The sequence below is a fragment of the Echinops telfairi genome, unplaced genomic scaffold (assembly GCF_000313985.2).
Source record: "Echinops telfairi isolate 266 unplaced genomic scaffold, ASM31398v2 ScPeMD7_9;HRSCAF=40, whole genome shotgun sequence".
NCBI lineage: Eukaryota > Metazoa > Chordata > Mammalia > Afrosoricida > Tenrecidae > Echinops > Echinops telfairi.
The window spans coordinates 46,583,468-46,610,587 of NW_022103906.1; the positions used below are offsets into that span (position 1 = coordinate 46,583,468).

The 27,120-nt window shown below is 45.2% G+C and overlaps 1 protein-coding gene across 1 annotated transcript in view; it reads left to right on the top strand.

Annotated features, from left to right (window-relative positions):
- PRAG1 (PEAK1 related, kinase-activating pseudokinase 1) overlaps positions 1 to 27,120 on the top strand; it is a gene marked incomplete at its 5' end in the record, with an annotated part of 71,554 nt that overhangs the window by 14,053 nt on the left and 30,381 nt on the right. The window contains one exon of the mRNA XM_004696184.4: positions 19,467 to 19,624. Coding sequence (XP_004696241.3) covers positions 19,467 to 19,624 — 158 coding nt within the window. The remainder of the gene's footprint in view (positions 1 to 19,466; positions 19,625 to 27,120) is intronic.

Below are 27,120 nucleotides of genomic sequence, written 5' to 3' on the forward strand. Positions count from 1 at the left end.
TGGCCGGCACTAACACGGGGCGGCTGGTAGGCGACCCGGAGTGGGTCCACACTGGTCACGACAAGGTGCGCACCAGAACCAAAGCCCATCCTCTGTGTTGGAGCCCCGGTAGCAGCCACTGTGGAGATCAATTGCAAATCACCAAGGCGGATCCTCTGAAAGATCGGGGGTGTTTGGGGAATTTCAGAATCATTCTCGGTGGGGGCGTCACACGAAGTAACTTTCCCGACTGACCGCAGAGAACGGATGCGATTCCGTTTTCACCGCGGCTAGAATCAGGGGCGCAAATCGGCCGCATTCTCAGTGCTGCGGACGCCGCCTGGAACCCTGTGAGGCCAAGTGCCCACTTGGGAGAGCTGGCCCCCTTCGCTCTGTACTGTCTGCAGGTCGCCCTGGAGTCGGGGGTGGGGGTGGGGGTGGGGGTGGGTCGCATGCCCTGGCCATTTGCCAATTGGGCCTTAGAAGCAAAGTCAGAAAGGCAGCATCTTTGGTTCAGAAACTCTCCCCATACTGATGTCAGCGTGCCTTTGCCTGGACGGTGCGGACAAGGCCCATCGCTGCGTAAAGCAAGACGTTTGGCCAAGGTAGTGCTGGGCCTTCATTCTGGAGAGTAATGTGGTGTTATCCAAGACAATCAAATCTAAATGTGCTTTGCACTCACCATTTTCAGTCCTGGGCACATGCTTCAGGGAAGCACACACTCCCCTCCGGGGACAAGGAAGTTCATTATAGCACTGCCTATAATGGCAGGGGCTGGTGCACACCCAGGTGTCCATCTGTAGAGACTACAGTTTGAAGTGAAATAGGTATCATAGTAGAGGCAATGCACTAGAAGTATATATATGGACTTTGAGCTAGTATTGCATGAGAAAATATAAGAAACAGAGCAAGAGGTGTAGCACCATATAATTATTATAAATTTAATGTGTATATGCAAAGAAACACCACATCTTTTAAAATGATAAATCTAAACATATATGACAAATATTAGATTGAGTGCCTGGAAGAGGGAAATTAGGCAAGTGGAAGATTGGACCAGAGATGGGAATAAAGGCAGAAAATAAATTAACCTAAGAGTGTGCCTTTAAATTTTTATTGACTAATGAAAAAGTGTCCCTTAATGCAGGGTGACATGAAAATGTATCTTTAATTGAGGCACTTGATTATCTTATCTCTGAGCTTGAAGCCAGCACAAACAAAGGGGGATACTGAATCAATCGTGAAGAAATAGAAACAATTACAGGAGCTCAGAGTCTATGGTTTAGGCAGATAGGAAAGAAAGTCATTTTTATACAGAGTATTCTGGGTGCCTGGAGAAAAGGTGCCACAACCCCACCTGCCGATGTCAGGGATGGGTTAACAAACAAACAGAACTTAAAGGATGTATTTGTGTTTTCAGGGAGACACAGGAAGAAAGAGCATTTTAGATTAGGGAATGATGGTGAATTTATATCTCTACTCCAATCATGTCAACTCTGGGAACTCCAGTTTGAATTTGAGATGCAGCCAGAGGTTCTAAAAGTCTGCAGAGAAGCACAGGAGGTAATGCCAAGCCATGAACCTGAGGAGGTATTTTCGACTGGATAGCAGCAATCTTACATAAAAGAAATTGCAGGTCTAGAGACATTTCTAAAGCAGAACCAGCTCCGGCTTCACAAACTCCTCTCTCATTGCTGGACTATAACATGAAACTGTAGAGAACTACTCACTTGGGAGAAAAAAGTCTCGAAGCTGTAGGTTTTTAGTTATCAGATGTAAGGGAGGCAAAGTAGCCCGGGCATCTGTAACCAAAATTTCACCACTTGTCTGTCAGTTTGTTGTGCTGTGGTGGCTTGTGTGTTGCTGTGATGCTAAAAGCTATGTCATTGGTATTTCAAATACCAATAGGGTCCTTCAAAGTGAACAAGTTTCAGCAGAGGTTTCAGACTAACAAACTATAAAGAAGGAATAGGCTGTAAACTCAGAGGAATTAGTCACTGAAAGTGCTATGGATGTCCTAGAAATATTGTCAGTTATTGAAAACCTAGTGAATAAAAGTAGAACACTGTCAGAGAGAATGCCAGAAGATGAGCCCCCAGGTCAGAAGCACTGAAAATATAACTGAGGAAGAGCTACCTTCTCAAAGTAGAATCGACCATAATGACTTGCAGGAGTTAAGCCTTCGGGACTTTCATTGGCTAATGGGACATGACTCAAAATGAGAAGAAACAGCTGCACACACCAATTAATAATTGGAATTTATGAAGTATGAATCTAAGAAACTTAGAAATCATTAAAAATGAAATGGAACACATAAAGAACACTATTCTAGGTGTTAGTGAGCTGAAGTGGAATGGTATTGGTTATTTTGAATTAGAAAATTATATCATTGACTATTCTTGGAATGACACAATCAAGAGGAATGGTGTTACAGTCATAGCCAAAAAGGAACTTTAAAATCTATCTTGCAATACATTGCTTATGTGATAGGATAATGTCTATCCATGTACAAGGCTATCCAATCAATACAACTATTATTCAAATTTCCGCACCAACCACTAAACCTCGTGATGAAGAAACTGAAGAATTATATGAACTTCTTCAGTCTGAAATTGATCAAATGTGCAATCAAGATGCGGTGATAATTATTAGTGGTTGGAAACAAAAAGGAAGGAACAGAAGTTAGAAAATGTGTTCTTCGTGATAGAAACAAAGCTGAAGATCATATGATAGAATTTTGCAAGACAAATGGCTAGTTCAGAGCAACACAAAAGGTGACTGACCACACATTTATTCAACATTGTAGACTTCTCCACAGGGAATTCCCAGAAGTCAAATTGGCTACATCTGCATAAAGAGTCTAAATCTGTAAAAGAAGCTCATTATCAGCAATTAAAACCAGGCTAGGGGCCCATTGTGGAACAGACCATCAATTGCTCATATATAAGTTCAGGTTGAAATTGAAGAAAACTAAAGCAAGGCCATGAGAGCCCCAATATAAGTATATCTCACCCAGATTTTGAGAACATCTCAAGAACCAACTTGAAGCACGGAACACTAATGACAGAAGACCTGATGAACTGTGGGAGGACATCATTCATGAAGCAAGCAGAAAGTCATTACAGAGACAAGAAAGAGAAAAGATCGAAGTGGATGTCAGAAGAGATCCCGAAACTTGCTCTTAATCATAGAGCAGCTAAGGCCCGCTGAAGAAATGAAGTCAAAGAGCTGAACAGAAATTTTCAAAGGGCAGCTTGAGAAGACAAAGTAAAATATTATACTGAATGTGCCAAGACGTAGAATTGAAAACCGAAAAGGAAGAACACACTCAACAAATCCTAAACTGAAATAACTTGAGGAAATTCAAGCCTCAAGTTTCAATATTACAAGCTTTTCTGGACAAAATATTGATTAATGCAGGAAGTATCAAAAGAAGATAGAAACAACACACAGTCACTGTACCACACACAGCAAACTAGTAGAGAGTCCACCATTTTAAGAAATAGCATATGAGCAAGAACCAATGGTGCTGAAGGAAGAAGTTCAAGTGGCACTGAAAGCATTAGCCAAAAACAAGGCTCCAGGAATTGATGGAATACCAATTGAAATGTTTCAACAAGTTGATGAAATATTGGAAGCACTCACTCCTTCCTGCCAGGAAATTTGCGAGATAGCTATGTGGCCAATTGAATGGAAGAGATACATATTTGTACCCATTCCAAAGAAAGACGCCCCAGCAGTGAGATTATCAAACAGTATCATTGATATTGCATGCAAGTAAGATTTTGCTAAAGGTCATCCAATAACAGGTACAGCAGGACAGTGACAAGGAGTTGTCAGTGGTTCAGGTGAGATTCAGAAGAGACCATGGAACAAGGGATATACTGATGTCAAATGGATGTTGGCTGAAAGCAGAGAATACCAGAAAGATGTTTTCTGGTGTTTCATTAATTATTCAAAGGTATTCACCTGACCCAAGCCATGGCATTTTCAGTTGCCTCACATGTGTGTGAAAGTTGGACATTGAATAAGGAAGACTGAAGAAAAATTGATGCATTTGAATTATGCTGCTTGCAAGAATATTAAAAATACCATGCACCGCCAAAAGGATAAACAGCTCTGTCTTAGAAGTACAACTAGAGTTCCCTTTAGAGGCAAGGATGGCAAGACCTGGTCTCACTGATTTTGAGCATGTTGTCAGGAGAGACCAGTCCCTGGAGAAGGACATCATGTTTGGTAGCGTGGAGGAACAGAAAACAAAAACAAAGGAGAAACACCCTGGGCGAGAGGGATTGACAACAGCTGAAACAATGCGCTCAAACATAAGAACCATTGTGTGGATGATGTAGGAACAGGCGGTGTTTCGTTCTGTTGGGCATAGGATCGCTGTGAGTCAGAAGCAACTCATTGATGGCACTAACGACACCACAACCAAACTAGGAAGGTAAGGATGGTGCTGATATTATACAAGTAAATTTAGAAGAAGGGCAAAGATGCCATGATCCGGTTCCCTGGCAGCTTGTATTTGCTTAGTGAAATTGGGGGAGGATGGCTTTCAATAAGTTCAAGAAGAAGGATGAATGAGTGGACTTACTGATTTGGGAAATGTGAGTTGAGGTTCCAGGACTTCCAGATGCACTGACAGGAAGCATAAATTAGGCGTGGCATCAGTCTGCATCGCTGTGTTCTTTCCTAGAGATGTACTTGGCTGCCTGCTGCAGATGGCAAATATTTAGAGTTACCTAGTGTTGAGGGTGGGAGAAAGATGAGGCTTTTTCCTTCTGTTAAGAGTTATAGTCTTTGGAAACCCATAGCAGTAGTTCTGTCATGTCCTATAGGGTCACTATAAGTTGGACTGGACTTAATGGCAGTGAGTTTTGAGTTTGAGTTTGGAAGTTTTCAGATAAGGCTGAACAAGAAAAGTTGCTAATGAGGAACAGGCAAAAGAGAAGAGGGGTTGTAGAACTGACCTGGGGTGGGAAGGGAACACCCAAGGGTGGCAACAGGCTGGACCAGCAAGAGAAATGGGAATGAAGATTTGTCTAGTGTTTTCATGAGAATGGTACTGATGTCTAGTACACAGAAGATGAGGCAACAAAGTTGAGTTGAAACATTCGCCAAATTGAGAGAAAGAGGGATAATTCTGAAAGCAAGCTTTCCAGAACCAAAAGTCCAAAAAATGAAGATTTTGGTCAGGCACACATCATCTGGGTGATGGATGCTAACAAGAACTGTTGCAGCCAGATTGCAACCAGAACAGTAGTGACTCCCAAGTTGATGAGTAATGACTACTGTTTTGGTTAAGTCAATTGTCAGAGCTCCAAGAAATACAAATACAGTGGAATCCCGTACTTGACAGCATCAGTACTCGACAATCATGTTTCAGTACAAAATGTTGAGAAAATTTTGTGGACAGCCCCCTCTCTCACCCCCAGAAGAATTTACTTCAGAGGACAGCACTAAAGCTACAGCTCAGGGAGAGGGACATGTCTGATCAGAGCACACAGGAGCAAATGAAGGGGGAGGAAGAGAGATTGGAGCACATACTGGCCCACCAAGCCTTGAGTATGATATCCCTGCTCAGAGCAGCCAATACACAGAGAAAACCATATGGCCAGTCCCACTATGAGACACTACATCCCTCACTGACCCACAGCCCTATGAGAGGGGGGGATAACACTGGAGACAGTGTGGGAATTGTGCCTTATCTGACCCCACCACACCAAGGCAAAACACTAAGGTGTGCAATAGAACAGCAAAGGGAACAGAGCAAGGAAGTCCTCAGGGCATACCAAAAAGAGACTTTGGGGCCGGAGCATGGCACCCCATCAGACTCAACCAGAAAACATGCCTAAAAGTCAACAAACAGACCTTGAACTATTTACAGGCTTTTTTTTTTTTTGTCATTGGTTTTTGGTTGTTGTTGTTTTGTTTTCTTTTGTTACTTTGTTTTGCTCTGTCTGTTTTTTTGTGTGCATATTATTATCTCTGCAGGTCTATCTAGATAAGATAGGCGGGTTAAACAATCTGGAGGAGAAAACAATGGGGACTGACGATTTGGGGGACATGAGATGGGGAAGTAGGGGAAAGGAAGTGGATGTTAACAAACCCAGGGAGAAGGGAACAGCAAGTGATCTGAAAACAGTGGTGAAGAGGTTGTAGGAGACCTGGTAGGGCTTGATCAAGGGCAATATAACCAAGAGGAATTACTAAAAGTGGGTACGTAAGCAAATGTGAAGAAAGCTGATGGTGCCCGGCTATCAAAGGATACAGTGTCTGGGGTCTTAAAGGCTTGAAAATAAACAAACGGCCATCTAGCTGAGATGCAATAAAGCTCACATGGAAGAAGCACACCAGCCTGTGTGATCATGAGATGTCAATGGGATTAGGTATCAGGCGTCAAAAACAAAAAATCATATTACTGTGAATGAGGGTGTTTGTGGAGTGGAGACCCAAAGCCCATCTATAGGCAACTGGACATCCCCTTACAGAAGGGTTGCAGGGAAGAGATGAGCCAGTCAGGGTGCAGTATAGCAATGATGAAACATACAACTTTCCTCTGGTACTTTAATGCTTCCTCCCCGCCACTATCATGATCCCAATTCTACCTTACAAATCCGGTTAGACCAGAGGATGTATACTGGTACAGATAGGAACTGAAAACACAGGGAATCCAGGACAGATAAAAACCCCTCAGGACCAATAATGAGAGTAGCAAAACCAGGAGGGCAAGGGGAAGGTGGGGTGGAAAGGGGGAACCTATCACAAGGATCTACATATAACCCCTCCCTGGGGCACGGACAACAGAAACATGGGTCAAGGGAGATGTCAGACAGTATAAGACATGACAAAATAATAATTTATAAATTATCAAGTTTTCATAAGGGAGGGGAAAATGAGGAGCTGATACCAAGGGCTCAAGTAGAAAGAAAATGTTTTGAGAATGATGATGGCAACAAATGTACAAATGTGCTTGACACAATGAATGTATGTATGGATTGTGATAATAGTTGTATGAGCCTCCAATAAAATGATTTAAAAATAAAAATAAAAAATAAATTAAATAATGCATTTCCATGAAGCAAAAAGAGAAAAGCAAATTTTGCATTGGGGCTGAAACAAAACATTGGAATCCAACCCGATGTGATTTTTGTAAATAAAAGCAGTTCGTGTTTCCCTTTTGCGGCTGTGTTGCAAGAGCTTTGCTATAATTTTCTTAGTTTTGTGGCTTTTTGTAATGTTTTTAGATAAACACGTGTCCTAAGAAAGAGTTTTTTGAAGAAAAAAAATCATGATAAGGAACTGGTTAACCGTGTTATCGAATTGTTGATAATAATTATGTAAACACCAACAGCAGCCACATTAGACAGATTTTGTTTTAGAGAAAGCCAGCCAGGTCCTGGTGAAAAAAGGCAACGGAGGGAAAAAAAACCTCCTGAAAAGCAGTTACCAGTTGATTTGATCGAAGGGGATTCCCCTTCCAAATAATGACTCTTTCCATCCCTCCTCTCCACATCCATATCCACAGATCCAGATCCTCATCCATCTCAAGGTATGGGCCATACTGTGTTGCTAAAAACTTTTTAAATGTTGTTTCTTATTTAAATTATATTTCTGTAACTCTGAAGTTACTTACTTTGAAATTTCTGTATTTCATTCTGTAATGCTTTGTATAAAAAGGCAAGGTTTAAAAAAGACAAGGTTAGGTAAAAACTTGGTGGTTGAGAATGGATTAATCCATTTTCAGTTATTTCTTATGTGAAAAAATGATTAGAAACTCGACTGGATCGTATCTCGATGCTCCATCTTGAACGGATTAGCATCAAGGTCTGGGTTCTACTGTACTTTAAAAAGGTAATCTGGGTATCAGGAAAATCAACGTCTTGTTGTTGTTGTTGTTGTTGTTTGTGGTTGGGAGTGGTGGTGGGGGGCACTATCCTACGTGACCATGCACTTTGATAGGGAGATGGAGCTGTGGAGGTCCAGGTAAGAATAGCAACTCAACTCCATCCGCAGTCCATTAGACTGTTATCTCCAATATGGTAGATCATCTTAGAATACATGTTTCCAATCCATGAACTTGGAAGCCAGGAAGGCTCTTAGACCTGCTCATACATAGAGGGAGGGAAGATAAGAAGGGAAGAAGATAAAAATGAAAGGTAATGGAAAGAAGAATCAATGGCGTTGAAGACTGAGCCACTGAAGTCAACGCCAGGGTGCTTCACACCAGCTGCTCTGCTGAGAGGTGAACCCAGCTTATGAAGGTCCTCAGGAGCCTGGGGGATAACTATTTTCTCAAGTACTTAAATGATTGCCCAGATGGACTTCAATGACAGCCCTCCAATCCCTCTGGGGCACCTAACAACAACTTCTAAAAGTATTTGTACTTCTCAAAGCCAAAGTGTGTAGTATGCACATGTTGCTAGTCAAGTTGATTCCAACCCATGGCGAAGACACGCGTGCAGAGTTGAAATACTCCAATGGGGTTCTCAAGGCAGGGCCCTTGTAGAAGTAGAGTGCCAGGTCTGTTTTCTGAGGGGCCTCTGGATGGATTCCAGCCGCCAACCTTCCAGCTTCACTGTGGGGCCTCTCCAGTTGATTCTCACTCACAGCCAGCCTGTAGGTGATCATAGAACTGTTCCCATCAGACTTCGGAAGGCATATAAATAGAAATCTTTACATAGGCAGGCAGCCTCATCTTTCTCTCACTGAGTGGCTGGTGAGTCCACACGATTGACCTTGTCATTAGCAATCCAACAGTTAACTCGTTACACTACCAGGACTCCTTGGATATGTCTCTCGTCAGGGTCAAAGCCTTCACATTTCCATTTGACCGATTTAATTATTTTTATTAGACTCAATGAGTTCCTTAAACGTTTTTGTGTATGTTTCTGTCTACTTAAATTACTACCATTTCAGTTTTGTCTTGTTTTTAAAACTATTTTCTACTGAATGGAAAAAGTTATTCATTTTCAGGATGAAACCCAAGACTTTTCATCCTGTAGGGTTCCGTTAGGGTCACCAGTGCATGGACTGCAAATGCAAATTCACAGGCTTGCACCCTGGGGACCACGGCCCCTCTGACTCAAAAGGGAAGTACTTTCTGGTCTTTATATTTGGAGATGAGTTGGTGGGGAAAACATGCCCCAAAGCAGGTGACACCTGGGTCCTTCAGGTGGCACTTAGGTTCTAACCATGTGGCCTTTGTCACCTTCTCCAGAGAACACCACAAATAAAAATAATAATCTCTCCAGCTTAGTTATCTGCTTCTCCCCTCCCATCTCTTGGGGGAAAAGAAAGTAGAAAGCACAAGATTTGTGCAAGTGCAGAATATTTCGTAACTGTTTTATTTTGTAGATAAGAGAAACATTTCAGCTATCGAATCCAATATCTTTGTTAGTTGCTTAGTGTTACTACCTTTTGCAAGTTTAACCAGCAAATGTAATTTTTTTTCCTTAAAAGAAGCATTCTCCTAGATGCCTCAGAAGTCTTGAAACAAAGGCAGATAAACCTAATCAAGAAGTATATAATAATGACTCTCTGTTCTGGAATGTGCTCAGCATGACACAGCTCCTCAAACAGTTTAAAATTTGGGGGTGATAAGAGGTCGACTTCCCATTAGAAACAATTAGAATCATCCAGGCAGGCTTAGAACCAAAGGCTCGATACTGTGGCTGAGACAGCTCAGCGTGAGCTGCAGAGAGGGAGAGACTACTCAGAGAAGACTGAAGTCGAGTGGAAGGAAGTCATGGGTAAGTGAAACTGACCCTGGCCTTGGAGGACAGAACGAATGGACTTGAGGAGCAAAGAGGGGCGTTTCCTCTGAGCTGGGGTGGGGAAGGGAAAACGGACACAAGTACTTTGGAGACGGCGAGATTAGCCTGGTGGGAATGTTCGTGAGGAGCAGTCGTGCTATGTAAAACAACAGGAGGCTTCCACCCCCTCCCCAAACCAGAAATGTTGACATGTGTGCTACTATCCAGTGAGTGAATGCCAAGGGCTGAAGCCGGGAATGTGTGTTTCTGTCAGTCACTGGAGAGCACCCCAGAGCATCCAATATGGCAGACAGTGTAGGGAACCTCCGTGGGATCTCCGTGTAAGACTGTTCTGTGTAGGCTATTTTAAGGGAGCAGTGTTCTCAGAAAGAGTCAAGTCAGGATGCTCTCCTAAGAGGTTGGAGCAAGTTTCTGGTGTGGACTGATGTGGACTGGCACTTGTTGCGGTCATTTTTCAGAGGAGCTGGGTAAGTTTTCTTGCCTAGGTAGAATCAGTTCTCCCAGTGCATCCCCAGAACTTTGCATCCTGCTGGACCGAGGGCAGGCATTCGCTATTGATTTGTTGGAAGACCCGGAGCTGGAACGCAGGACAGACAGGAAGGGGGACATGTTGCAGTTAACACAGCATCTGGTACATGCAAAAATGAGGGTTGCTTATTCCACCTGGAAACCAAGTGTTTCCGCTCGACTCATCCATGTATTTCACTGTAGGACATGGTGAAGGAGAAGAGAATAAATAGAGCACAGCATCATGTATGTTAGAGTGTATACGAAACTCCTAGAGGGTATGACCCAATAGGACAACGGGTGATTGAAAGCCGTGGGTCACAGCGGCAGAGCCGTCCCTATTTTCCTGTGCTTTTGCAGGAAGTGCATTTTATAGAAAAGTCAGAGAGGAACTGAGGGGAAATAGAGTGCTCTGAGCTGGGAACTCACGGCAGGCTGACAAGGGCGCTCGCCGCCACTTCGCAAACCAGCCGCTCATCCCCAGGATCTGCTCCATGGGACCCTGAAGTGGCTGGCCGGGGCCCTGGGGGGCTGCACTGATGAGGACGGCGCCAGGCCGGAGTCTAGGATGGTAAGAGCATCTGCTTCCTTGATGTCGGGCACCCGTTGATTGTTGGAGTGTACAACCAGTTTGTTTTCGCTTTTCCTTGGATAAGTTACCAACGTATATAGAAAACGCTGGCTTGTTTATGCTTCCAGAGCTACCTTAAAAAGCCAGTGTAGTCTTTAAGCGTACCGCTTAGTTCGTTTCCAGGTTATCAGAGCGGAGCTGGCCGATGCAAAGACCTGAGTGGTGTGGATGTGGACGGAGCCTGGAGAACTGGTCCACAATGGCCAGCTCGCACGTGCTCTTTGAGGTCTCCTGTGTGTAGCGGCAGAGATCAGAAGGCTCTCAACCAAATGGTAGTGAACTAAACCCAAGGGTGTTCTGGGCGAGTGTGCTGTGGATGTGGGGTCCCCACAGCTATGGGTAGTTAGCAATTCGCTCCCAGCCCCACCTTGGGCACCGGCATCCAGTTAAGAATTGCGGACGTTCTGAAAGCGCTGGGGGTATTTTTAGATGAGGCTTGTTCCTCCGAATGAGGAAGTCTGGCAGATGGCTCTTCCGGCTGCACTATTTTCTCCAGCTTTCTACCTAGCTAGTGTGGAGCAAACTCTGGCAAGCCTTCCCCCTATAAGGACAATGGGGGGAAAAGCCATGCTGAAAACACCGGGCAGCAGCTGCAGGGCTCCGAGCTGCTGAGGACAACGCTGCACAATGCCGCCCCCACTCCCTGCCACCCACTCCCCGGCTCCCGTATTTCACCCTGCTCTCCTGTGACTGTCTGATCAACAGTGGGGGGCAGGAAAGGAAGTCTGAGCAAGAATAAGCCGTTTATCACCCTGTGTGAGAGAAGACATCTGTGGGGCTGTGCTCTTGCCGTAGCTGATAAGACTGTTATTCACCACCTAAAGAAAAAGGACCAGAATGTGTGGTTTTTGTCTATGAAAGCCACTTCCTGAAATCACATGACATCAGATTTCATTCTACAGATGGCATGCCCTGGCTTCATTAAAACCAGATCAAATTGTTCATGATGGGGAAACACCTCTATAAAAGATCAGTGCAGTCTTGATGTAGTTATTGTGAAGTGCACTCAAATACGCAAATGATCGTTGGGTCATATGTCTGACGGCACAATCTGTTCGGGCTCAGAGGAAGAATGAAAAGTCCCTTTTGGACTATTAAGGAGTTTGTTACACGGACTGAACACATTGACATGATTTGATCGTAAGTCTCTACTTTGAGAATGCGTTTCCCCTTTCATTTTGAAATCCGATGTGGCTCTGCTCATTGATTCCCTAATGAAACCACAGGTTTTCAGGGTCGGTGCTTTTTAATGTCGTTTGTATAAAAGGCTCATCACTCCCAGGAGTTGAAATCAAGGAAAAGTGTCCCCCAAAGTCCATTAGAATGCATTTACGCTTGAGTGTTCCAGTGCCTATTGGATTGTAAAGGGACCCTGATGGCGGAGTGGTGACACAAAGTCAGCAGTTTGAAACCGCCAGCTGTCCCCCAGGAGAAAGATAAGGCTTTCTACTCCGATAAGTGTTACCGTCTCAGAAATCCACAGGGTCCCTTCTACCCCGTTCTATGGGGTCACTATGAGCTGACATTCTCTCAATGGTAGTGAGTTATTGGGTTCGAATGGGTTATAGGCATTGGGCTTCTGAGTGCCAAAGGTGGCAGTTCAAAACCACTACGTGTCTGCTCCGTAATGCATTTGTCTTGGAGACCCCGTGTAGGGTCCCTATGAGTCAGAATTGACTTGATGACAGTAGGTCTGTTTGTTTTTAAAGAAGCCCTGGTGGCCGCAGTCAGCTAGTAACTGAAAGGCCAGCAGTTTGAACCCACCCGTACTGTTGGGAAAAGAATCTGAACTTCTTGAACTTACTCAATGGATAAGCAACAGTAACCATATTCCCAGAAGCTGTGAAAATTCCATTTGGGATCTGGATTTTGGGATCTGGATGATAAGATTTTCCAGGGTCCTCTTTTGGAATCCTGCCCCCACCACTCACACGCACACTCTGTGGAGAATATATTCTGCAAACACAGGAGTACTCTGATTTTGTCTGGCTCCATTGGTGAATCTTTGAAGCTGTAACTTCTAACTTCACGTAACTGCATTCAAAAGAATTCGCCCCAAAGTTTCAGTAGAGGTGTTGGTTCTGGACAGTTCCCTTGTCCATCCTGGGAGCTACTATCCTGTGGTGGAGCCAGCCCTCATCCTGCTCTGGGGCCTTAGGAAAGGCCTGTCCTCAAGCATAGATGCTTGGCCGTGTCTGAGGGTTTCTCTGGGTCTGTACTGTGCAGCACTGCAGCCCGGAGCTGGAAAGGTGCTGCAATTCTATGCTATACACCAGATGCTGAAGCCTTCGTATGAAAAAGGAGGTGTCCTTACCTTTCTGAGAACCAAAAACCGGTCACCGGTGGTGGCCGTCCCTGAGTGCATCCAGGCTCCAGTGGTGGTTTTTTTCTATTGGAAACCTTCTGGTGTAATTCATAAAAGACTCCAGTGAGCGCACAATGCAATTCAAAGAATAATTCCACGGACATTGGTATGCCGCCCGATTTTCCCTTCGGACTTGTTATCAGGAGAGACCAGTTCCTGGAGAAGGGCATCGTGCTTGGTGAAGTCAGCAGGCAGTGAAGGAGAGGAAGGCCCTTGCCAACAGTGGCTGCTGCAGTGGGCTCAAGCCCACACCGATTGTCGTCAGGCTGGTGCCCAGCTGGCCATTTCGTTCTGCTGCGCACGGGCTTGCTATGAGTCGGAATGACTCGACGGCACCTAACCAACTACAGCAGAACAAAACGTTGTTTTCAAATGGTAATATTTTCCCCGTTGCTTTTGTCTTTTAAAATAATATATTCAACATAGAGCGGAAGCCTTTTTCCGATCCACTTCTTGTCTCTTCTTTCCCAGAGCACTGTCTAGACATCTGTATTTACCCTTTCTACTAGTTTTTTCATACTGTCTTCAAAACCTGATGTGGATTAGATATTAATAAGTGTATTTACTTCCGAGCCATTTAAGAAAAGGTTTACTGCCCTAGTTTGAGAGCGATGGTTTTTTGTCCGTGTTCTGGTTGTTGTTGATGTTTTAAGAAAAGCACCAGAAGTTGTTCTAATGGTCTCGTGTAATACATATGTGCACACACCTGAAACAGAAATGTCATGCATGGATCCTTGTAATGAAGGAGACACATTGAAATGTTCTGGGCTCTTTGGACTAGACTTGAGGGCAGTGGGCTGGTTGGGTTATTGTATGTATTAAAACAAACTGCCAGTCATGCACCATTACCTTGCCTTAGCCATTCATTCACTGCAGGTGATTTGAATAACATTGCTCTAGGGCACACATCTAAAAAGGTAGGAACTGGTTTATAAGGATGTCCATATTCAATATATAGACGTGTATTTTTAAGAAATAGCCTGTTCTTTTTTCTTTTTCCTCTATTTTGAGCCCTATAGTACTCTCCTCTTCTACCCGGACCATCTGTTGTGACCCTGCCAAGGTCCTTGGTGATACCCAGGCACCATCTGACTCTTTCGCTCTCAGGGTAAATGTGGCTGTGGTGCCTGTAGGTGTGTTTCTTCTCTGAGTTTTGAGTTACCTTCTAACTGCTTTCCTCCTAGAGAGTAGAGATGTACCTTAAAGTGGCGACTCACCTCTTTGTAAGTCCCCACATGCCACTTCCTTCACTGAGATGCAGATCATGATTTGTGTGAACCATGTTTTACCAACAGCCTGAGCTGCCCCACGAGGCCCAGAAAGAAAACCCACCTTGGAAGGTGATCTCCGGGAAGTCAGAGAAGTGTCTGCTTTTTTGTGTTCATTGACTTTATGTGCTTGCACCCCCCGATTTGAATTTCCATGTACCTGTAGCGCTGTCATGGTACTGTGGTTGGGAAGATCCTTGGTAGCTTAGTGGTTAAGTGGTTGCCCACTAGCCCCCAGGTTGGCATTTTGAAGCCGCAGCTGCACTTAGGGGAGGCAGGTGTGGCCGTCAGCTCCCTTCAATATTTAGTCCTGAAAGGCCATGGGCCAGTTATCCTCTGTCCTGTCTGTCCTCTGGGGCCGCTATGAGTTGAGGCTGACTTGATGCAGTACATTCTAGATCCTACGATCAGTTCTTACCTACTCAACCCTGTCCCCTATATGCCTACTCATATTCAGTAGGCCTAATGCCCATCCATTTGTGCTCAGTCGATTTTCTTTGGCTGTGTTGTGCTCACTGTGCCCACAGTCAGTGCCTCGTTTACCATCGCCAAAAGTAACAAGTCTCTACCATCTAAAACATGCTTTCCACCATCTCCCTCTTCTCCCAGGAACCACTGGTGAACATTGGTCTCTGTGTAGCTACACTGGTCATCTTCCAGAAGAGAGACTACACAATAATTGCCCCTAGGTGATAAGCTGATATCACTTAGCATTTCGGTTCATCCATACTCTGTTCTCAGGATCATCCTTGTTCTGTATGTACCACAACTTGCTTATCCAGTCACCTGTCCATGGGCCCCTCAGACTTGAGTCCTTTCCATTTCTTTGCTATTGTAAGTAAAGCCGTGATGAATATAGGTGTGCCTATGTCTGTTTCTGTCCTCATTTTCAGATCTCTACTAGTAGCCTTGTCGGCGTACTGGTTACTCCTTGGGCTTCTAATGGCAAGGTCAGCAGTTTGAAAACACCAGCCACTCCACTGGAGAAAGAAAAGGCTTTTTACTCCCTTAAAGAGTTGCATCTTGGACTCACTCAGGGCAGTTCTACCCGGTGCCATAGGGTTGCTATGAGTCGGCATCAATTCTGTGAGTGAGTTTGAGGGTCTACACTTGCTGTAAAGCAGGACTCCAGGAATCGGCAGAGTTCCAATTGAGATAGTTCAACCAACTGATGCTGTGCTGGAGGTATTCATCTGACTGTGCTAAGGAATTTGGAAGACAGCTATCAATTTTATATAAATTTCATAAGATAATTGAAAAGGAGAAAATGTGACCTACTTCATGTTATGATTCTAATGTAACTCTAATACTGAAACTGGACAAGGACAGTTTGTGGGGGGAGGCGAGGAAGACACGCCAGCTTGACTTTTGAATGTTAATGTTAAAAATTCTTTGAGCAATTCATGGAAAAATTCCCATTGTCTTTTAATTCTATTTTTCCATGAGCTTTTTGAAGCCCCCTCGGATTAGTAAAAATGAATACAGTAATGCATAGTGAAATAAGTGAGATACTTAAGGTTTATTGTGCCAACCTGGCCAATAAATACGTGTGAGATTAATTGAAGGGCGGAGAGATAAATGGCTCTTGCCCTTTTGGTTCTCTGGTCTTGTTCACTGATGGTTGGACCAGTGTGCGGCTGCCTTAGCTAGCATGGCTCACTTCCTGTGGACATCCTTGAGGGGAAGCCACGTGGACTTACCTTGATGCAGCCCTGGGAGCTGGAGCAGCTGCATGGAGACCCCTGCCAGTGCTGAGATGCTTACTGGATTCAAAGACTTTCTACCCACTGGCCTGTGATCCTCCTGCATTCAAGGTCATTGAGTGTGTTTTGTGAGTTTGAGGAGGATTTTGTAGATTGATGTCAGACATATGGGCTAAGTTGGACTTATGGGCTTGGACTGGACGGGGTTGGGATGCTTTCTGAATGTACACTTACCTTTTATATAAAACTCTCTCTTATACATATATGAGTTTCTGTGTATTTGTTTCTCTATTCTACCCAGACTAACATAACAGGTATATGCAAAATGTGAAGAAATGGATTAATTTTTAAAAAGTTATTCATGGAACGCATCAGATTATCTGAATGAAGGAAAGAAAAGATACCATTTTCCCCATAGATCTAGAAAAAGCACTGGGTAAAATTCAATAACCGTACATGATAAATATAACATTCTTAGAAAACTTGGCATTGAAACAAATATCCTTAACTTGATACAGAGCATGTAACGAAACCTAGGACAAACAGCCCATAGTATTGAAGCATGCCTTGTAGTGCTTTGACGTGGGATTTCCTTTTTGCATCTGGTTTAGGGTCATATTAAAATTTTTATGCTTGGTTATTGCTTTAAATAATTGTGTGTGCATTTATATGTGTAGGAGAGTACGTTCAAAAGTATTGCTACCAGCATTCCAATTCACATATGCCTAGGCTTAACGGGGCTCTTCAGTCAGTGGCTGGCTGCAGATAAGCTCTCTCAGTAATACACTTGTCTGAATCCCCTCAGGGTTCCTTCTAAAAAGGGTCCAATCAACACAGAACTTCCCAGAAACCCACCCACTTCAATTCAAGCCAGAGGGGTCAGACCAGAAAGTTGCGGTGACTGTTGTTTTTTTTTAAGAGGGGGATCTTGATAGATTTTATTTTTGAAGTATACAGGACAATTACAGGGTCTTATTAGGAAGAGGTTTTAAGAAACTTGGACAAATGTGCTTGACACATGAATGTCTTTATGGATTGTGATAAGAGCTGTGTGAGCCCCCAATAAAATGATTTAAAAAGAGAAAAAGAAACTTGGAAATGTCCTTGGTGAGAAAACGGCTATTCTTGGTGTCAGGAATTTGGTTCATCACAACCTTGTGCCTGCACCTTCTTCCAGGGTTAGCAAGGGTTGTCGGTGAGAATTTTGTCAGGAAACCGGACCTGATCTTTTGCCCTTTCAGATTTCTTTTTGACCCCAAACTCTCAAAAAACATTTAAAAAGGCACACAAGTCGAGTGCCCTCGGTGCCCAGAATGCCGTTTTGGCTCGGTGCAAATCAAGGAGCTCCGAATTCTCCCGGAGACGGTTGCAGAGATAACACCGCCTTCCGAATGCATCTACCTTGACGGGAGAATGTGATGTTGTTTGGCAGGTCCGATGCCAGATCAGACTGCATTGTGTATTTCCTTAGCCGATACCGAGATGGGGATCAGCTGGAGTGGGAACAGGGATGTCATCCGGAAATATCAGTTCACATTTTGATAATTTTGTGTAATAAAGTCTCTGAGTTTTTAGCAATGTTTTTAACCTAGTCTCATATGTATTTGTGTGTGTGTGTGTGTGTGTGTGTGTGTGTGTGTATAGGCTCAGACATATACACGTAAGTTAGTCTTTTACCAAGATACTTCTTCCTAAGTGTTGTTCTAAGCTAGTGAAGTGGGAAGCTTTGCAAGCTCACAGTCCTGGTGATGCTCGATGTTCTCGCTGAACCGTGTCCTGGGACTGAGTAACCCCGGAGCACGGACACAAATCTGGGGGGGAACAGAGCAGTTGGGCTGCCATTGAGGTGGTTTCTCTGCTGGGTCGAAGGGTTCTCCCCTTTCACAATTCATCTCCTAGCTTCCTCCAGGAGAGCCATTGAGAATGAGTCTGGTGCTGATAAATGCACTCCATGAAACTTCCTATGATTCTGTGTTACCATCAAGTAAAACCAAGATCTATTGTCAGAGAACTTTCTAAGGATTTGATATTTCCATGATTCCTCCTGTAATAATGAAAATATAAAGAATCCTGTTAGCCATAACTTTTCTATCATGATCATGCTTATATTTGACAGCTTTAAAACTTCTTTTAATGTGCTTTTAAGGTTGGGGGTAGAGGACGGGACAAAGATCTAGAGAGCACTTTTCATAGTAACAAACAGATTTTTCTAAATCTTGCTGTCCACAACTGTTAAACAAGGAATCCCAATGGCTGTGAAAACCCGACAGGGCCCCGCAGTGCTGAACACAAAGATCGATAACTTCTAGAGTGTAAGGTCATGGATAGTAAATAAGGCAGTTCCGATGCCCAATCAATATGGTATTGTGTATTTCCTACAGCAGATATTGACTATAGATCTGCTGTAGTGGGAACAGGAATGTCATCAGGAACTACTACCAGTGCAGACACATCTGGGTTACCACCACCAGGGAAGCAGCCGGATTGACTGTGGTCTGTGTAACTCCACTGTGGAAACGTCCGGTCAGAAGTGAATATTCATGATGTGTCCCTTGGAAAGTGTGTGTGGAGGGGGCGGTTTGAGGAACAACCAATAAGCTAAGCACTCTACCTCCTAACGGAACTGCTGTCTCCAGGGCTAGTCCTCTCTTCTTGACTTTTTTGGTGAAAGATTTTCTTGAAAAACCTAAGGGCCGATTTCACAGCTCTGGAATGAGCTGGTTACTATGAGATAGGTTACTATGGCTCTGGAAGTCCAGTTAAAATTTAAATCAAAATTTCCTGAATTCCAAGGAACTTGCTAGGCAGATGCTTCCAAGCTATCATCAGATGAAAGCACTGGGCAAAAGTGAAATTCCCAATTTTCACTTCTAGTTGGCAATTCACTTGTCTGGTGAGCTTGCAAAAATGTCCTGGTATTAACAGGCATGATTGTGTCCTGCTTTCTTTGTATGGATGTTAAAGTTATTACAGGCCGCCACCGATGACGTAAATATTTTGGCAGGTGGGCTCAGGGTGTAAAGGTAATGCCACCTAAATCATGATTTTGGTGTTGATCTAAACACAATAGATGCCCTTCTCTTCAAGATGAGCCTGTGGTCTCCTGCCATTCAGGTGACTGATGTTTGAGCGGAGTCTTTCCGCAATCACGTTGCCAGCATTGGCTAAGCTTCAAGAACATAGAACGTTCTAAATGGAAACCAAATGCATGATTCCTACTGTTTGTCCATCTTCCAGGCACCTTCTGAAAATGAACAAAAGCAGCTCTGATTTGGAAAAGGGGAGCCAGGGCTCAGCCGGGAGCCTCAGCCCGTCCTTCAGGGGTGTTCCAGTCAGCTTCACCACCGGCTCCACAGATAGCCTGGCCTCGGACTCCAGAACCTGCAGCGATGGAGGTAACGGGAGGGGAGAACTACAGAGTCCCGGTCTGTTCTCGGGTCCTTATGAGTTGGAGTCAACTCAGTGGCAGTGACTTTGACTTTGAACTGGGTTGCCGAGGCCAGTCCTCGCTTAATCGCCAGGGGTTGGAAAGGTGGAGCTAAGCCTCGTGCCTTGGTGCTGCCGTCTTCCTGAACTAGACAGGCTTCATCCACATTCCATGCAAGTTATTTCTCAGTTGCGTGTAGGACAAGCTGCCTTGCCCCGTGTTGCCCTCTCCCGTTGTAAATGCCCATGGCAACAAGGCGGGAGAAGGATACGTGCAAAGTACATCGAAGGCTGCCGCTTCCTTGGGGACAAGCCATGTCTGTGTAGGTACACTCCCTTCATTCTGTTCCACCAGGATGACACCCATCCGGGAGAAGTTCTCACCTTCAGCATCTCCTCTCCATCTCACCATCACTCGGTGGGAGACTCCAGTGTCCACACACGTGTGCATGCTTGGATGCAGCCAATGTCCATAGGAATGGAGGCCAGGGGGCTTCATTGGCCACCATCCATCCCACTTTGGGGATTAAGTTGGAAGGCTTAATTTGTGGATATGCCCTGGTTGAACAGATGTCCTAAAAAGAGACTCTCGTGTCTCTTGCAGTTCCTGACCAGGATGGGTACTGTCCCAGCTCACTCTGCCCCCTTCCCACATTCTCTGTGGTGCGTGTCCTTGCCAGGGTCTCCCTTGGACATTCCTTCGTGCGGTAGGCGTCGGCATGGCCTAGCCTGACTTCCTGTCCTTGCTGGGGAAGGGTTTCTTCTCAGGAGGCACTGCTGGGGGGCTCTGTTGTAAATGGACTGCTGGCTCCCCTTGCTGCCCCAAAGGTGGACCCTCGCTATGACAAACATGTCATAAACATCAGCCGCTGGGGTGTTCCGATAGGAAGCTGCTGCTGGTGTGAACTTCAAAACAGGAAACAACCTTAGTCTTGATATTGAAGGGGAGGTGGCAAAAGAGGGTTTTCTTTTTCTGCACATCTTCCTGGGCTCCAGCCTTCTTTCTTTGCCCATTCATTCTGTTGTGCAAACGTTCCCCGAGTCAGATGATACCGCAGAGGGCTGGATGCGTGAGCCCAGCACCACGCTGCTGGCCAGTCCTGACCTGCCCTCCCTCTGAGAGCCCATCAACAGTCCGAGGGAGCAGTCTGCCTGCTCATGCAACAGCACTTACTGATGAGAGCCGGGCTTAATTGTCTCAGCGCTTTGTATCACAGAATGAGTAAATCACGACGTCTGCCTTCAGAGCTTGCTCCGCATAGCTGGGAAGACACGGCTAAAACACATGGCACACAGGTGGACGGGGCGCGAGAGGAAATTGAGCTGCTTAGAACCGGAGTGCTTAGGAGAGCACCCCAGAGAGACATGGCTGAGGGCTGGGTGAAGGGTGCAAGAGAGCTTTATTTAACAGGAAGCTGGGCCGTCAGCTGGTGTCTGCAGTAGCGTTAGAAGTGGGAGGTAGAGGGAATGAGGACCACAGGCATGAGGAGAGCAGTGCAGGATGGGCAAGGACAGGGCTGACCTGGCCCGCATCGTGAAGCTTGGGAGGGTGGAGCAGGGAGCCGGGAAGCAGGGGCGGCAGGAGCGGAAAGGCGTCCAAAGGCTGGCAGTGACAACTCCGTTTGTGAGGTAGGAGCTACCAGAAGTTTCTGACCCCAACGGTGACATCTACAACATTTTCTCATGTTCATTTCTAGCTAGGAAATACAAATAAAATGGAATGCATGGTTTGTTCCTCTATCCTGAGTGACAATTCCCCGTCTACTACTCGGGCACTTGGCTCCATACCCAGGACCATGCTTTGAAACTGGCAAGAAACCCGAAGCTGGTTTTTGGTCTTTTTTATGGGGTCACTATCAACTCGATGGCAGGGGATTCGGTTTTGTTTCTTTAATTTGTTTTCTTCTATATTAAACTAGAGGGCAGAAGTACTCCATCCAGGTGGGAGAACTGAGGTCAGTTCCCCATCAGGGCACTACAGACCTGTCATAGAGGTTTCTGTGTTTTAGCAAAGTTTCCAGACTAAGAGAGATGAGGAAGAAAGGCCTGGCCATCTGCTTTGAAAACCGTGCACGGGGTCACCATGATTACGGCTTCCATGTGAACATCACGGTGCCATCAAGCTCACTCTGATTCAGCATGACCCTCTATAGGGTTTCTAAGGCTGTAAGTCTTTACTGGAATAGACCGCCTCCTCTTTCTCCTTTGGAGACTGGTGAGTTGGTGGGTTTGAGCCATTGACTTTGTGGGTTGTTAGTCGTCCAAAGCCTCGCCCACAGCAACAACAACAGTCGACATGAATCTGGAAAACAGAGCCACAGGTGCAGGGATATAAGAAGCCCATCATTAACCAGGGCAGCTCTGGTCTGTTCATCAACTATCTTTCAGTTCTGTGAGTCCTTACTCACTCACCCTTCATAGCTGAAATATTCCCCTCATGCATTTTGTTACCATATAGAATCCATTACTGAAACCGAGTAAGGGGATCAGAGTAAGAAAGGTGAAACTCGTTAAATTTAAAGGTTCTTGAAACTGGAACATGGTGTCACCTCTTCTAATATCATATATTAAATCAAAAGATGTCATTAGGCAATAAATGTGTTTTGTTAACAAGAGCCTACTCACTAAAATTGCATTTCGTGTAGGCTGGGCGGAGTGAATTGAGGACAAAGTCATTCTGGGGCATCCTATAATACCAGTCTGATCTTCACCAGAGTTAATGGTGCATGATAGTTAACAACTACCCAAATTTTGTGACAAGAACAGAAAAGGCAAACATTTAAATTTTATAGGAGACACAAACATAATTGGCCTTTTAATCTGCTGCATTTTTTAAAGCCGTTCATCTAAATTTTATGTTTATAATGTATCACTTCATAGCACTCTGAATCTCACATCTTTAGACTTGTACCACATTTCATATTCCTCAAAGCACATCTGTCACCCATTTGTCCATGTGGGCTGTTCAGTTGACCAGTGAGTCACCCGTGGAAGGAAAAGCCCTCTCAGCAGTTGTTGGGGTGAGCGTGCTGGGAGGGACAGGCTGCACGTGTCCGCATAGATGCACCACCGGGAAGGCTAGTTGCAGTGAAGAGATGAACGGACGAGAGAAATGCCTGACGGAATAATCACCAGGAAAGGTCATCAGAAGACGCTGGGCTTTCTGTGATGACCTTCAAATATGTAAATGCAAAGTCATTATGGCTAAGCGCTCAGCTACTAATGAAAGGGTTGATGGTTCGCATTCACCAGCGGCCCCACTGGAGAAAGACCAGGTGACCGACCCCTGTAAAGACTAGGGGCATCAGGATCAGGTAGCCCGAGCGCAGCTGGCCACCAACACCGCGACTGCAGACCAGAGGTCAGAGGCATTCCCTGTAGTTCCCCAGCTAACAGAGTAGAGGCCCAGAATGTGGGTGACAGCTCTTGACAGATGGAACATCTTGTTCTCCATGTCAGCCAAGGAGATTTTTCCTAAGGGAACACATTCCTCCAGTTATCGGTCTGATAGATACTTGTAGAGCCCCAACACTGCGGGGGTACAGCTGCCGATGCTGACAGTCCCCACTGGTAGGAAGAGATGCACAGGAAGGAGATAAAGGGGCACAGTAGCTAGCATGGCAGCAGATACTATGAGACAAAAAAAAAATCAAGCTGACAAGGGGGAGAGGGGAGTGCCTGCCAAGGGGGCCCCAGAAGGCCACAAAGATCAGACATCAGTCAGAATGAGTGATGGCCTGTCCCTCAGCACACCTGTGCTCCGCTCACAAGCTGCTTCCTGAGCCTCTGGAAGAGCACATGATATTTTCTAAAAAGGTGGTTTGGGAAAATACATCTAAGGCGCTCTACCTAAAAATATTTTGTGACCTTCAAGCAGGACTGGACACTTATTCTTGACTGCATATATTCAGTGTAATGTAAGACGTTCATGTTTTGCCCTAACACAATATGGACGCAAACGGAGTCCCGGACTCCATTCTGAGACATCCACTTCTAAAGGAAATATCCCCACAGAAATATTCATCCTTAAGTTTGCCTGTGGTCAGAGTCAATAGGGACTTACTACAATGGGACCTCATCTCATTTTAAACTGAATTTTAAAATATATGTTGTATGTTGTTACTTTAATAATATTAACACGTGTCTATGATTAAAAATCCAAAGAATAGAGGAGAGTATGACATAAAAAAACAAAGTCCCTTAACACCCTGATCCTAACTTCCACATACAACCCTCTCTCCCTTTCTGTCACCCCAGTTTTTGCATCCATATTTTAAATAGTATAAAAATTTGTATGCATTTTTGCACTTGTATAGCTTGAGGTGGGCTGCTACAACCAGGCCCGTAGTTGAAACTCATCAGTTCCAAACCACTTTCTCTCTGTAGGAGAAAGACGAGGCTTTCTCTGCCATAAAGATTTACAGTCCTGGAAAGCCACAGGGCTTTCTCTGTCACAGGGCTGCTGGGAGTCGGAATCCACTTGGCACTGAGGTTTTTCATTTCATTTGTTTTGCTTTGTATTTTGTAGATAGTTTGACATCTTCCAAGTGAGGGCCTCCAGATCTACCTCCTGTTTTTTTCATCAAGTGAATTACTTACACCCTTCTCTAAACATCCCTCTGTCTTTACATTGTTTGCATTGCAAGATCGAGTGATTTCCATTAGCATGATTTGATGAGCATCTCTATATTGGGAGGATAACTTCTGAGAAGAAATGGACTTAATCAGTCAAAATGAGTGTTCATTTTAAATAGATACTACCTAATTATCCCGTAAGGATGTCAATTTACACTTCATCAACAGCGTAGTGTGCTCCCCCCCACCCCCCCATTCCTAAACGAACCTTTATTTTCCTGTTCAGTGGAAGCTTTTAGGATGTCATTGTCATGGAGGTGGGAGCCTGGAAAAGCATGAGTCAGGGACCACACTCGGTCTATAACCGTGGCATCCGAAGGACCCATAGCCACTTTCCCAAACCAACACAGTGTTTCTATTCGTTTGCCCATAAATCACATTCACATCTTAATTACTCTTTCCTGGGATGATTAAGTGGTCCAGGCAGACCCCTCACAAGTGCTACATTGCCCATTCAGTTGTAAAATGCTAATAACAGGATTTTTCAGAATACATCCACCTTTTTGAAAAAGTAAAACTTCCCTTTGAAGAAAGACTTTATCCACCCCCTTGGAGCCCTGGTAGTGTAGTGGTTACGCGATAGGCTGTGATCCTCATGGTCAGCAGTTCAAAACCACCAGCCACTCCTCAGCATAAAGATGGGGTTTTCTACTCCCGTAAAGAGTTCCAGTCTCAGAAACCCACAGAGGCAGCTCTACTCTGTCCTACAGAGTGGCCATGAGTCAGCACCAGCGTCTGTGGCAGTGAGGGCGAGCCACCCTGTGTGTCCTCTGTGGGCAGGGGACAGGCAGAAGCCTGTATGAGTGCTGGCCTAGTGGGACTGGAGTCGGCCATGGCCGCACTGACTGGGTTTCTCCATTTGCTTCCTTCTTCAGGCCCTGACACTTCGTAGGTGTCCGAGCAATAGTGACTGGCTGGGGGGATGGATCCATCTGGGTACATATTTCCAGCTATCAAGTCGAGTAACCTAATTTGAAAAATCTATCTGTAGAGGACTCCTAAGTTCTTAGAACAAAAGAAAATTCTGTTTGCTCTATCTCCAACTCAAAGCTGGAGACGTGTGGCGTGGAAACGCTGACCGTTTTGAGTCGGCCGCAGTGTCACTGCGACTCTGACCTCGGCCCACCATTTGCTGCCACAGCTGCTGTCTGACTGGCAGAGTCCAGCTCAGAGGGAGTCAGTGTGCTCATTCATACGGCACAAAACAGGACTGACCACTTCCTCCCTAAACTCAGCCCTCGTTTGGACCGTGGAGAACAATGAAAGTACCTATTAAAACCGGGCAAGAGGAACAGACGCTATAATAAAGAAAACCTCACAGTACCTAGTTTGAACTTTTGGCCTGCATTGCTGCAGAGGAGCTGAGCTATGTTTCCTGACCACTGAAATCCTGACTTCTCTTCCCCACTTTCTAAATAGAATGCCACCAAACTAGTACAACTCCCACCTCAGTCTTTGTGAGATCCCACCCGGTGCACTCGGTGCCCTCAACTGCTGGAAGCACTCTCTCTCTCTCCACTGACTCACACTCACTAAAGAAGGCTGGGTGCTCTCCAGTCAGTGGGGACTTCACTGTATTTGCAGAACTGGAAATTAGGAGGAAAACCTAGGAGCAGAAGTTTGCAGCCCTGTGGCCTGACTAGTATGCAAAATCATTTACTACCTACCAGTGGTTTAGCTATAATGTAGGCAGACTTCCCAGAAAAGTGTTTTCCATTCACAGCCACTGCCCGCCCCCCCATTCCCCCTTAGCCCCTTAATTATAAACTAGAATTTTGAAGCAGGGTGACCTAAAGTGTAAAACCAGGAGATGGCTGAATTAGTCTCCTGCCTTGTTGGATATGAGTCCTGAGGATACAGTCTGTTTGCTAAAGTTTTCCAGGATGAATAAAGCACATTTTTCTGAACCCAGAGCTGGCCCGTGAGTGTTGGGATTATTTTAGATGTCAGTGCATATTTGTTTCTTCTCTGGCATACGAAGAAGTTGGCGTCTGTGTTACCTCGGGCCATATTTCTGAGCTGGCAGTTCCCCCAAGCAAGACTCCAGAGATGACAGTGAGTCACAGTGGGCCCTTAGGAGTTCCCTCAGACCCACAGAAAACAGCTGCCTCATGCTAGAGAAATCACGTTTCCCCCTGAAGGGCCACATCTGGGCGTCCACCTGGCAGCAGTAGTCTTAAGAATTTTAACCCCATGAGGCACTCTGGCCCTGAGACGCTCAGTGACTCCAGGATCAATCACAGCCCTCTCACCACTGTGGGTCCACATTAGGGGCACAGCTTTGAGATCCAGACCATCAAAAGGGTGTATCAACGTGCAAGGCGAGAGGTGCCTGCCAAATCCAGGCACTGCCTCTTTCCACTGGCGTGCCTGTGTAATGCTCTCATGTGTGAGTCCACATGCCAGCGGACACGTCACTGGAAGAACGCTGTGTGGCTGCGGCCTTGACTTTGGTGGGGGAGTCCGTGGGGGGCAGCTTTCTCTTAACGAGGCATTCGCTAGTTCCAGCATGTATTGCTGAGTGATTGTTGGAGAGAGAATACGTACTCTCTAAGAAATAAAGAAAAAGGAATGTGTTTGTCTGGGTTGACTAGAGAAACAAATTCATAGGCACTCATTGGTGTAAAGTAAGAAAGAGTTTTAGATGCAAGAGCAGTTGACTATTGAGAAACACCCCAGCCCAGTCCAGATCAAGTCCCTGAGTCTGATAGTAGCCCATATGTCTGATACCAATCTATAAAGCCCTCTTCAGACTCACGGAACACATGCAATGACACTGAATGTAGGACGCTCACAGGCCAGTGGGTGGAAAGTCTTGTGGATCCAGTGG